This window comes from Sinocyclocheilus rhinocerous, unplaced genomic scaffold, assembly GCF_001515625.1.
Source record: "Sinocyclocheilus rhinocerous isolate Xijiao unplaced genomic scaffold, SAMN03320098_v1.1 scaffold615, whole genome shotgun sequence".
Lineage (NCBI taxonomy): Eukaryota > Metazoa > Chordata > Actinopteri > Cypriniformes > Cyprinidae > Sinocyclocheilus > Sinocyclocheilus rhinocerous.
The window spans coordinates 2,332,300-2,345,217 of NW_015631049.1; the positions used below are offsets into that span (position 1 = coordinate 2,332,300).

The 12,918-nt window shown below is 36.2% G+C and overlaps 1 protein-coding gene across 1 annotated transcript in view; it reads right to left on the bottom strand.

Moving 5' to 3' along the window:
• The window catches only part of LOC107741280 (protein unc-13 homolog B-like), a 70,239-nt gene that overhangs the window by 36,295 nt on the left and 21,026 nt on the right, over positions 1 to 12,918 (bottom strand). The window contains exon 3 of the mRNA XM_016553976.1: positions 206 to 305. Within this exon, the coding sequence (XP_016409462.1) occupies positions 206 to 305 (100 nt within the window). The remainder of the gene's footprint in view (positions 1 to 205; positions 306 to 12,918) is intronic.

The window sequence follows — 12,918 nt, forward strand, 5'->3', positions numbered from 1 at the left end:
TGTGTGTGTGTGTGAGTGTTTTCTTCTTCAAAGAACATATCTGCACATCCAGTTTGTTGTGCTCATAAACATTCTTCCATTTTCCATAGCAAAGTAGTTTTGAGTGGGTTTGTGAATTGGGGCCCTTTCATTAGGCACAGATTTGAGTGTTACAGTGCTACAGACATTTCCAAAAGCATGGAAACACAAAAACAGCAATACTCACAACATGAAATCCTGTTCCCAGCAGGGCTGGTCTCCTCGCACCGTGATGGTTGTACTTTTAACATTCTGGGCCTTCAGCGTGACATACACATTAAACTTGTCTGCAAAAAAAACAAAAAAAAAAAACAGGTTACAATATTAACGTCTATCCGTTTCATATAGTTCACCCAAAAATGAAAATTCTGTCATCATTTACTCATCTTCCTGTTATTCTAAAACTATGAGTTTCTTTCTTCTTTCAGGAATTGTATCGGTCACTGAATGCTCTTTTTTGGGTACATGAATTCTTCAAGCACAGGAATACAGAACTTAGTTGAGGAATCCATCTTTTAAACAAACCAACTCATGTGATGTCATAGCAAACTGACAAGTATTGTAATAGAAAATTGAGAGATGACATCCTCATCTTAGTGTGTGTGTGTGTGTTAAATATTCATGGTTTATGTAAATGCAATAGTTATTATGTGCAGCGACACAGACAGGTTTAAATAGGCTGCCAAGAGGTCAAAACAACCAGGCATAATTAAACCTAGACAATAAAGTGCCACAAGAGCACCATGAGAGCCACAAACACAGGGGAATATGAAGACAATTGTGGGTGCTTCTATCATCTCTCTAAAGCTGGTTTTATAAAAGCAGTTCCCTGTACAATCTCATTATTACATGATTTGAGATCATTTTTCACGATTAAAAAAAAAACTTCAGTATGATTTGAACAATATAGGCAAATGTCACTTCATCTTCTGAAATGTAAAAAGTGACATGTTAATGTAATGTAACTTTCAGAACTCAAAACTTCTTCCTCAGCCCCAAAAGCCATATTTTTAACTAAGCTACAAAAATAAAATTCAGATTTTGAAGAAAAATGGACTAAAGGTGTCTGGTCTGGCATCCTTGGTAAAGAAGCAAGGTCAAGGTCAGCAGTAGGTGAGCAGTAAGGCAGCTGGCATCTTGGTCCATCAGCCGCAGTGTAGGTTCCATTTCCAGGAAGTAGTGTAGCACCTGCAGCTCTGCATAACTGATATACACTTAGGACTGCAGCGTTCTCTGGGATGGTACAGTACACTTCTCACATATTTGCAGGCATTTCACAAGATAGCCTTCATGTTCTTTTCATTCATCAGTCTTCAGTGTCACATGATACATCAGGAATCATTCTAATATGCCGATTTAGGGCTCAATAAACATTTCTTAATATTATCAGTGTTAGTTGTACTACTTAATATTTTTGTAGAAATCATAGTACTTTTTTCAAGATTCCTTGAGAAATAGAAAGAACGGCATTTGTTTGAATATTTTTGACACAATGTAAAAGTCGTTACAGTCACATTTTATTGATTTAATGCATCCTTGCTGAATTTAACTTTTATTTAACTAGGAACTTAACATTTACTTCTTTTTTCCCAGACCCTTGTTGAAGACCCACAGGTTACAGCATTTACACAGCCCATGTAAACAGCATGGTACTGCATAACAAAGGCAGAGCAGAAACAACCTGCTATTACAGGAGCACATTAATAATATCTAAACAATGATGCTAAGTCTTATACTTGCATATCAAATAGACAGGAAATGCATTTTAAGCCAATCATGGAGTCAATTACAAACCCGATTCCAAAAAAGTTGGGACACTGTACAAATTGTGAATAAAAACAGAATGCAAGTGTCCCAACTTTTTTGGAATTGGGTTTGTATATAAATGGCTTCTTAATCTAATATAAATTGGTTAATTGTAATGTTGTCATTTACATAAAAAAATAAACATCTTTCGAACTAATACATGTGTGTTCCAGTCTACAATAAGCATTTGAATCCAGCTTGGTTTGTTAAGACCGAGCAAAATAAAAGTAAATCAATCTTGACCCAGGACTGTGTATACTGAATTGCATTTTTTTATGAAGACCTCAAAACAGATTACCAAACTAACAAAGACTGCAAGACTCATTTCACAGGGGTGATTTTTAAAAGAAAATGGCAAAAATAAGCAGAAAGAAAGAATTAGAGGGAGAGAGGCAGCAATATCAAATTGGACAAAAAAGGGATTATTCTAAACAACATTCATTTCACATAGAGAAATTATTATTTCCAGAAAATACTATTTGTTTCTAGAGAATATTATTTCTATAAACAATGTGTTCATAACCCGGTGATTACTCTAAATTTAGCTCATAAATATCAGCATGGGCTGAACTTCTCATCTGCGGAAATTAATCAGCAGACAATTGCTCAATGACATTTCTATTTACAGTGGCATTATTCATCCAATCAAGGGGTTTGGCCTGAGAAGCCCTCACAGAAATGAAGCCTGTATTTTTGTAGTCTTATAAGGAGAATTTTCTTAAAACAACTAAAAAATATATGCTCAATAAATCCCCTGAATATAAGAGGCATCCACTGACCACCTCTTGAAAGGCTTTCTGTCCTTCACTCTTGATTTATTTCAACAGTCCGGTGTCTAATGAATCCTGTAGAAAGCCCCAGAGAAAATGTGCCCTTCACTGAAGAGGGTGTCTCAATCTTTCCACCCAAGATTATCTGGCACGGCTAACGAATAGTCATGATCTTTACTCTCCAATTCTCCTTCCCTAAACCTTCCTTCCTTCCCTAAATCTTTATTTCCTCCCATGCTCTACCTTTCACTTACCCAGGTGCAATTTACCTCAACTGTCAGTCTTGAGAAATACAGAGAAAGAGAAAGACGGGGTGCCCAAAAAATACAGATGAGATCTCAGTCAATCTCAATTATTTCTCCTAGTCAGCACTCAGCACTCAGTGAGATTACATGGAGAAGAAAAGGAGATCTTTGCTTAAAGTAATAGATCACCATAAAATCACATTTCTGTCACCATTTACTCATCCTCAAGTCATATGGACTATATTTTTGATGCTTTTTTGTATGTTATATATATATGCATATATATATATATATATATACAGTGGGTACGGAAAGTATTCAGACCCCCTTAAATTTTTCACTCTTTGTTGTATTGCAGCCATTTGCTAAAATCATTTAAGTTAATTTTTTTTCCTCATTAATGTACACATAGCACCCCATATTGACAGAAAAACACAGATTTGTTGACATTTTTGCAGATTTATTAAAAAAGAAAAACTGAAATATCACATGGTCCTAAGTATTCAGACCCTTTGCTGTGACACTCATATATTTAACTCAGGTGCTGTCCATTTGTTCTGATCATCCTTGAGATGGTTCTACACCTTCATTTGAGTCCAGCTGTGTTTGATTATACTGATTGGACTTGATTAGGAAAGCCACACACCTGTCTATATAAGACCTTACAGCTCACAGTGCATGTCAGAGCAAATGAGAATCATGAGGTCAAAGGAACTGCCTGAAGAGCTCAGAGACAGAATTGTGGCAAGGCACAGATCTGGCCAAGGTTACAGAAAAATTTCTGCTGCACTTAAGGTTCCTAAGAGCACAGTGGCCTCCATAATCCTTAAATGGAAGACGTTTGGGATGACCAGAACCCTTCCTAGAGCTGGCCGTCTGGCCAAACTGAGCTATCGGGGGAGAAGAGCCTTGGTGAGAGAGGTAAAGAAGAACCCAAAGATCACTGTGGCTGAGCTCCAGAGATGCAGTCGGGAGATGGGAGAAAGTTGTAGAAAGTCAACCATCACTGCAGCCCTCCACCAGTCGGGGCTTTATGGCAGAGTGGCCCGACGGAAGCCTCTCCTCAGTTCAAGACACATGAAAGCCCGCATGGAGTTTGCTAAAAAAACACCTGAAGGACTCCAAGATGGTGAGAAATAAGATTCTCTGGTCTGATGAGACCAAGATAGAACTTTTTGGCCTTAATTCTAAGTGGTATGTGTGGAGAAAACCAGGCACCTGTCCAATACAGTCCCAACAGTGAAGCATGGTGGTGGCAGCATCATGCTGTGGGGGTGTTTTTCAGCTGCAGGGACAGGACGACTGGTTGCAATCGAGGTAAAGATGAATGCGGCCAAGTACAGGGATATCCTGGACGAAAACCTTCTCCAGAGTGCTCAGGACCTCAGACTGGGTCGAAGGTTTACCTTCCAACAAGACAGTGACCCTAAGCACACAGCTAAAATAATGAAGGAGTGGCTTCACAACAACTCTGTGACTGTTCTTGAATGGCCCAGCCAGAGCCCTGACTTAAACCCAGTTGAGCATCTCTGGAGAGACCTAAAAATGGCTGTCCACCAACGTTTACCATCCAACCTGACAGAACTGGAGAGGATCTGCAAGGAGGAATGGCAGAGGATCCCCAAATCCAGGTGTGGAAAAGTTGTTGCATCTTTCCCAAAAAGACTCGTGGCTGTATTAGATCAAAAGGGTGCTTCTACTCTAAATACGGACCATGTGGTATTTCAGTTTTTCTTTTTTAATAAATCTGCAAAAATGTCAACAATTCTGTGTTTTTCTGTCAATATGGGGTGCTGTGTGTACATTAATGAGGAAAAAAAATTAACTTAAATGATTTTAGCAAATGGCTGCAATATAACAAAGAGTGAAAAATTTAAGGGGGTCTGAATACTTTCCGTACCCACTGTATATCAATGTCAAATATCAATATGTATCAATAAAATGAACACTTATTTTCATTATATATACTACAATGATTTGAAATTAATAAAACATTTTTTAAATGATTTGAACTTAACAAAAACAGAATAAATCTGAAATCAGTAATATTCTGCCCGATTCTATTCTGTAATTCTAAATATATATATATATATATATAAAACAGTAATTTGTTAAAAATACATTAATCAATTTATTAGAGGTTCATAAGAAACCTCAAATTGTGCTCTAATTTGCCAAAATGACAAAAATATTTCAATATGAACTCAAACATTTTTCAACTGTTTTTTTCAAGACCAAACTATCTGGGCTATGCAATCCACACACATTTCATTGCACTCTAACTGCATATAAACAGCTGTCGCTGCTGTCCCTTTTGATTTTATATTTTCCATCTAAGGAAATTCAGCAAAACATCTGAGACTGACACTTAAAATAAACCACAACTGCAAACTCTAAGTCTGCTGAGATCTAAAAGAGCAACAGTTGAGAAATAAAACTGTCCTCTGAGTGTGTATGCACACATTAGTACTAATGTAATCCTGGAGGGTCAAGTGTCATGTGTTTGTCTAGGTGAGAACTAGACAGCTTTTCTCTAGTTTAATGAGAATTCCTCCAATTTCTCTCTGCAGACAGGCTGTAAGACCCTCAGTGTAATCTCTGTCCCCATGGATTCATCCTTATCCCAGAGCCTGCAGAGAGGGACACAGCTTCTACAGCCCGCTCTTGATATGACCACCGTAATGAAGAGCAGAATTGGGGCTGAATAAGAGAGAGATGGAAGGATAGAGCTGGAGAAGATAGAAAAAGTCGGTGAAGGGCAATTGATTCTTTTGTAAGAGCTGGGCTGGTTCCGTATGTGTGTGTGGGTCTGTCATTGTTAAAGGGTTAGAAGGGATTCAGCTGAAATGGTAGAGTAAATATTACTGGATCGACTATCTTCTCATAACAATGTATCTATGACCTTGCCAAGTTAGGTACAAAGCCCTTTAAATCAAAAGTTAACAGGTACACAAAGAACAGAAAGCATAAGAGGTTTAGTTAATGGCCGGTTTAAGTCACAATAGGTTAATATAACGTGATGATCTACCACTTAATATTTTTACTTCCTCCTCAAATATCCTGAAGCAAAAAACTCAGCCTGCACCCATGCCAGCTGAAAAGAAGAGTTAGTTACCAGCATATGTTGTGATTTGGATGCTGGAGATGGTAATGTGCTGGTGCGGCATCTTAACTAACTTGGCTAGTTGTCTTAAACAGCTTAAACAACCATCCTTAATGGCTTTTCTCAATACACTTAACACTGGGTTAACATCTTTTTAAACCTCAGATAAAGGCCACTTTTAACCTTGGCTTAAGCAACATTCCACACTTTTTATTTTGCCCAGAGATGAACCGAGATGAATAAAGTATACAAAGACTGATTGCTAACCCAGGGTAAAGTAAAAACAATGTGAAAAGATAATCCATTATGTTAAAATACACCAGCTAAGCCCATAAGTCAACCAACTTCCCCAGAATAGGCATGCTGGTTAGCCAGCTTCGCTAGCTACATCTTGATGGGCGACAGCATGGCTATAGTAGCATGGCTTCAACCTTGTTCCTGGGGACCCACTGTCCTGCCGAGTTTAGCTACAACTCTAATCAAACATACCTGAAGCAGCTAATCAAGCTTGACTGCATGAAAATACATGGGCAGTGGAATACAGTTTTAGTGTTTGCCATTTTTCAGAATCCATTCAACAACTAACAAGCATCTTTAGGTCTGTCTAAATTTTTAATCTTTATGTTTCTTAAATCCTACCATGGTCATCCTCTTTTCTCTGGCTAAGAAACTATCTGGACTCTCTCACTGGACTCTCTCACTCTTCAACTCTGTTTCTTTTAATTAACTCAATTTCTTTTTGCCAAAGAAATAAGCTTTTTTATTTTTTGACCCTAACGTCTATAGCAGCTATATTATCTCTGGGCAGGTGTGCTGAAACAGGTTAGAAATAAACTTTGCAGGACAGTGAGTCCCCAGGAGCATTGTTGAAGACCTCTAGATTCTAGACCATCAGCACCAATCAACATAACAACTGTAAGACGACTGCTTTTTCTTACACTCAGATCTAAGTGCAATTGTACCACTTAAACCCAGGTGTGTTTGAAATAAGCCCACTTTGCTTTTTAATGTACGTTACAAATTTTATTAAACACTCATTTTGATAAACACAATTTTTCATTTATCAAAAGGAAAAACTTGGACATATCTGGAATACAGTTTTAGTGTTTGCCATTTTTCAGAATCCATTCAACAACTAACAAGCATCTTTAGGTCTGTCTAAATTTTTAATCTTTATGTTTCTTAAATCCTACCATGGTCATCCTCTTTTCTCTGGCTAAGAAACTATCTGGACTCTCTCACTGGACTCTCTCACTCTTCAACTCTGTTTCTTTTAATTAACTCAATTTCTTTTTGCCAAAGAAATAAGCTTTTTTATTTTTTGGCCCTAACGTCTATAGCAGCTATATTATCTCTGGATATTTATTTGATTCTCAGCATACCCACATGGAAAATAAAGTAGGGTGAATTCAGGAAGAGTGGGCCACATCCTGTTAAACTTGTAATTTAGAAACTCAGATATTTTTCTTTTTTATCACTTTTGATCAACTTTAAGGTCCATCTGTAATATTTTCATTTGAATTTAGTTCATATAAGGTGTTATTTGGTAGGTATATACCAATAAACATATTAAGATCATGCACTCCAGACATGTATTTCAGGTAAAGTGGGCCATCTTTGATTTATCAAAAAAGATTCTATTGATCCACTTAATTAAAAAAAATGTTTATCAACACATTATCAAACAAACACAATAAGAGGAACACTTATAAAGTTTTTTTTTTTTCTCTAAACACTTCAAATGAACTTAATTGTGACCATATTTTAAAGCTTTATTATCTGGATCTACAATTTGCTCCTCTCGTCCTTTTTTCACTCCAGAACCAACTTCATGCCTCCTGCCTCATTTCGGTTTTCTAAAAAGTTAATACATGTCAATTATAAAATAGTCAGTACACCTCAATTTATTCAATCAATGGGAGAAGCATTAGTTAAGGTCTAAAATGGTAGTACACTCAGTCAAAGTGAGCCAGTAATATTAGCCTTACAAAACTATTTTTAAATGCATTCTTTGCTTTTTAATCCTTGTTAACTGCAGTAACAAATAATACAAGTACGGTCACAATAATATTTGTTTACATTTAGTGAGGAACTCTGAAGTTAGAAATGAAAATCTGAATGTCAAAAGGCTTACCAACTTTCATGAGTCCTCCTTTAAGATGTAGCCACTATCAGGGTCATATAGCATCAGCAAAAACTACTTTATAATCTAAAGAAATAGTGTCCCTTTAATTAAAATCCATTGTAATTGTTACGTTCCCTTTCCCCAGTCTAGGGTTGGGAGTGGGTGTAACAGGTTAACTTAAGCTTATATCTATGAAAAAAGAAAGAAATAAACGGCAAATAAAACGTGAAGGAATCACTCCAGTCCTCTGCCCCAGAAATGCCAGACAACCACTTGGTTTAAAGCAAACGTAAACAATTTTTAAAAAAAAACAAGGATAGTGGAAGCAATAAATGTCTTCAGGAGAAGGCCTGGCCAAAACAACAAACAAAACAGCAGCTAACTTACAGGAGGAGTACTAAATAATCTGTCCAGGTAAAAGAAAAGAAATCAACAACAGAAACTTTCCCTTAAACAGCTTAAACAACCATCCTTAATGGCTTTTCTCAATACACTTAACACTGGGTTAACATCTTTTTAAACCTCAGATAAAGGCCACTTTTAACCTTGGCTTAAGCAACATTCCACACTTTTTATTTTGCCCAGAGATGAACCGAGATGAATAAAGTATACAAAGACTGATTGCTAACCCAGGGTAAAGTAAAAACAATGTGAAAAGATAATCCATTATGTTAAAATACACCAGCTAAGCCCATAAGTCAACCAACTTCCCCAGAATAGGCATGCTGGTTAGCCAGCTTCGCTAGCTACATCTTGATGGGCGACAGCATGGCTATAGTAGCATGGCTTCAACCTTGTTCCTGGGGACCCACTGTCCTGCCGAGTTTAGCTACAACTCTAATCAAACATACCTGAAGCAGCTAATCAAGCTTGACTGCATGAAAATACATGGGCAGTGGAATACAGTTTTAGTGTTTGCCATTTTTCAGAATCCATTCAACAACTAACAAGCATCTTTAGGTCTGTCTAAATTTTTAATCTTTATGTTTCTTAAATCCTACCATGGTCATCCTCTTTTCTCTGGCTAAGAAACTATCTGGACTCTCTCACTGGACTCTCTCACTCTTCAACTCTGTTTCTTTTAATTAACTCAATTTCTTTTTGCCAAAGAAATAAGCTTTTTTATTTTTTGGCCCTAACGTCTATAGCAGCTATATTATCTCTGGATATTTATTTGATTCTCAGCATACCCACATGGAAAATAAAGTAGGGTGAATTCAGGAAGAGTGGGCCACATATCCTGTTAAACTTGTAATTTAGAAACTCAGATATTTTTCTTTTTTATCACTTTTGATCAACTTTAAGGTCCATCTGTAATATTTTCATTTGAATTTAGTTCATATAAGGTGTTATTTGGTAGGTATATACCAATAAACATATTAAGATCATGCACTCCAGACATGTATTTTCAGGTAAAGTGGGCCATCTTTGATTTATCGAAAAAGATTCTATTGATCCTCTTAATTAAAAATTATTTTAAAAAATGTTTATTAACACATTATCAAACAAACACAATAAGAGGAACACTTATAAAGTATTTTTTTTTTCTCTAAACACTTCAAATGAACTTAATTGTGACCATATTTTAAAGCTTTATTATCTGGACCTACAATTTGCTCCTCTCGTCCTTTTTTCACTCCAGAACCAACTTCATGCCTCCTGCCTCATTTCGGTTTTCTAAAAAGTTAATACATGTCAATTATAAAATAGTCAGTACACCTCAATTTATTCAATCAATGGGAGAAGCATTAGTTAAGGTCTAAAATGGTAGTACACTCAGTCAAAGTGAGCCAGTAATATTAGCCTTACAAAACTATTTTTAAATGCATTCTTTGCTTTTTAATCCTTGTTAACTGCAGTAACAAATAATACAAGTACGGTCACAATAATATTTGTTTACATTTAGTGAGGAACTCTGAAGTTAGAAATGAAAATCTGAATGTCAAAAGGCTTACCAACTTTCATGAGTCCTCCTTTAAGATGTAGCCACTATCAGGGTCATATAGCATCAGCAAAAACTACTTTATAATCTAAAGAAATAGTGTCCCTTTAATTAAAATCCATTGTAATTGTTACGTTCCCTTTCCCCAGTCTAGGGTTGGGAGTGGGTGTAACAGGTTAACTTAGTAATGAAAGTGTAAATCTACTGAGCACACTAAAATCAAGCTTAAATGGCCCTCTTAACTGATGGCCCACTTTACCTGAATTCACCATAAATGTTTCTGCACCTATATTGGTGACCATCACTCAGACTGTGTCCTCAAGAACAAAACACTACAATGACCACATAAGAAGTAAAATAAAAAAGTAACAAGCATGGGTATTGTTTGTGCAACAAATAATTTTCCTGCTTTCTATAATATTATTTTAATATATTTCTAAATAAAACAAGTTGGCTTATATGTGTGGGCTTATAGAATCACTTCATCTAGGTATTGAAAAACAAAAAAAATAGCAAAAAGTTATTTTGCTGTCCAAAACAGTAGTTGGTTTCAGATTGAAATCTACATTTCACAAAATTAAAAACTGAGGATTCAAATACAGTGAGGAAATATGCACTAATATCTATTTTTTTCAAAATCTGGAGGCAAAAGAAAAGCTTAAACTTTAACTTTTGCTTTCCAATTTGTGGACCATGTTACATGCAACACTGTTAGACATTTCAAAGGGTTTTTACTGTTGCCAGTAAGTTACTGTAATTAAGATTTACAGTAGCAAACTGTACCGTTTTACAGTAAATTACTATAAAAAAACAATTCATCAGTATACTACTGTAATTTATTTATTTTGATATAGATTACATTTGATTTTATATTTTTATAATATAGAATTCATTTTATTTTTATCCTACATACTGTATGTACTACTGGTATTCAATTAAAACGGACACAATAATTACAAAATATCAAATTCTTTATTTAAAACATTGAATGTATAACACTTAAAAATACAGTCTTCCAATGCTGGAACAGTTCATCTTCATAATTTCTTCTGTCTTAGGACATTTTGCAGTGCATTATGTTGTATTCTCTGGATTTATCCTCACAAAGAATCTATAGGCAACAAAAACAAAATGGGAAAATAAATACATAGCCATCTGCAAAACCCAGGTGCTGCTCCAAAACGTGGCCACCACCTTTGCTCACCATCCACTTTGTTAGTGACTGAAATGTGTTCCCTGAAAAACAAAAAGTAGAAATGACACACTTTTAAAAGGCAAACCCCATATAGAATACACAAACCTCTCAAAACCATATTTGTTCTCTTACCTGAATTAGTCTCCGGGTGGTTGGCATGCTCATGTCTTTCTTGATTCTTCATTGCAGTTGCCTTTAAAACACAAATACAAAAAATGCAGTAAAACTTAAATTCCATTAAAAACTTTAATTCGGGAAGTTAATTCAATATGCTGACAAAGTCGTTTGAAAGGACAGCGCGGTTTACCTTGGTAAAGTTACCTCAATGTTAATGGGTAATTTGTTAACTGGTGTGCAAAAATCTGACAAAACACACACACACAGACATACATAAATATATTTTACCTTGCTTGCTGGTCTTATTCTCTCGTAAGGTGCATCAATACACAGCGCAGATGTTCTCCAGAACTTTTCCACTCTCGTGGGTACATCCCCGGGCAAAACCCACTGCGCTGCCCCGTGGGTTCTGTGTCTTCCTCGGATGCGAGCGGCACAGCACGACGTGACAAAAGACAATATAGAACCCATTATAATCAGCGATACTATCTACAATGGATGCGGACAGTAAAGTGATGCCCCAATATATTTCTGACGTACAGATGTACTCCAAGCGCTCGCGCTGTTTCTGACACAAAGGGCAAACGTATTTGCCAATCATTACAAGCGATGTAACTAGTCTGTCCCAAGCTGTTGCGGCGTTGTAGACACGGTGCAGGACAAATCTTGTCAATCCAAATGTAAGAAGTGAGGAAAATAAAACAACCTCAATGGAATGGCGCCACAGAGGCCGTTGCGGCAAATACAGTAGTATATAGCAATTTTAAAAAATACAGAAGTAAGTCACTGTATGTGGAGTTTGACGTCACAGAAAATTCCCATGATGCAAAGGGTATTACAGTTACCTACTGTAAATGGAATTTGCAGTATTATACTGGGGGATATACAGTAAATAACTGTAGAAATTACAGAAATGTCTAACAGTGAATCCTACAGTTAAGCTGCAGAACAGCTGAAACATGTTTGAAGGTAAAAGCATTAAACAGAAATACAGAAACGAGGTGTGATTTTTGTGATTAATGTTCTTATCTGGGCCTAGGGTGAAGCAGAGAAATTATCAAATATTCATATTCTGAATCGCTAATTACTTTTGTGGGTACATCTTTACATCTGTACCCAGTTCCTTTCCCAAGATTCTTTTATACACTCTCACTCTCTCTCACAGTCCCAGAGTGCAAAGGGCCTCCCAGGGATGCCTAACCTGATGAATATTTAATTTTTGATGACTTACGAAAATAAATAAGTCATATTCGCACACGCCTGGGCCTGTAAACATGACATTTAAGAGCTATTTGGAGAAATACTCCCACATGTAATGTTAAAAATAAAAACACAGACACTATATTATATATGTATATGCAGGGTGCAATTTGTGAAAAAACCAGAGGGGGGGATGCTTTTAAAAATTTTTATGAAATGTTTTTAATACGACGGAAACTGTAGGCTATTTAACGTGATCACAGTTTAATAAAAACACTGTAGGCCTATGTTAGGCCTATTAATTGTAATGATTTCATTTCCACGGTTATTCAAACAACTAATAAATTATATAGAGAAAGCGAGCAAAGAACAGGATCGCGTATCACAAATCATTTGA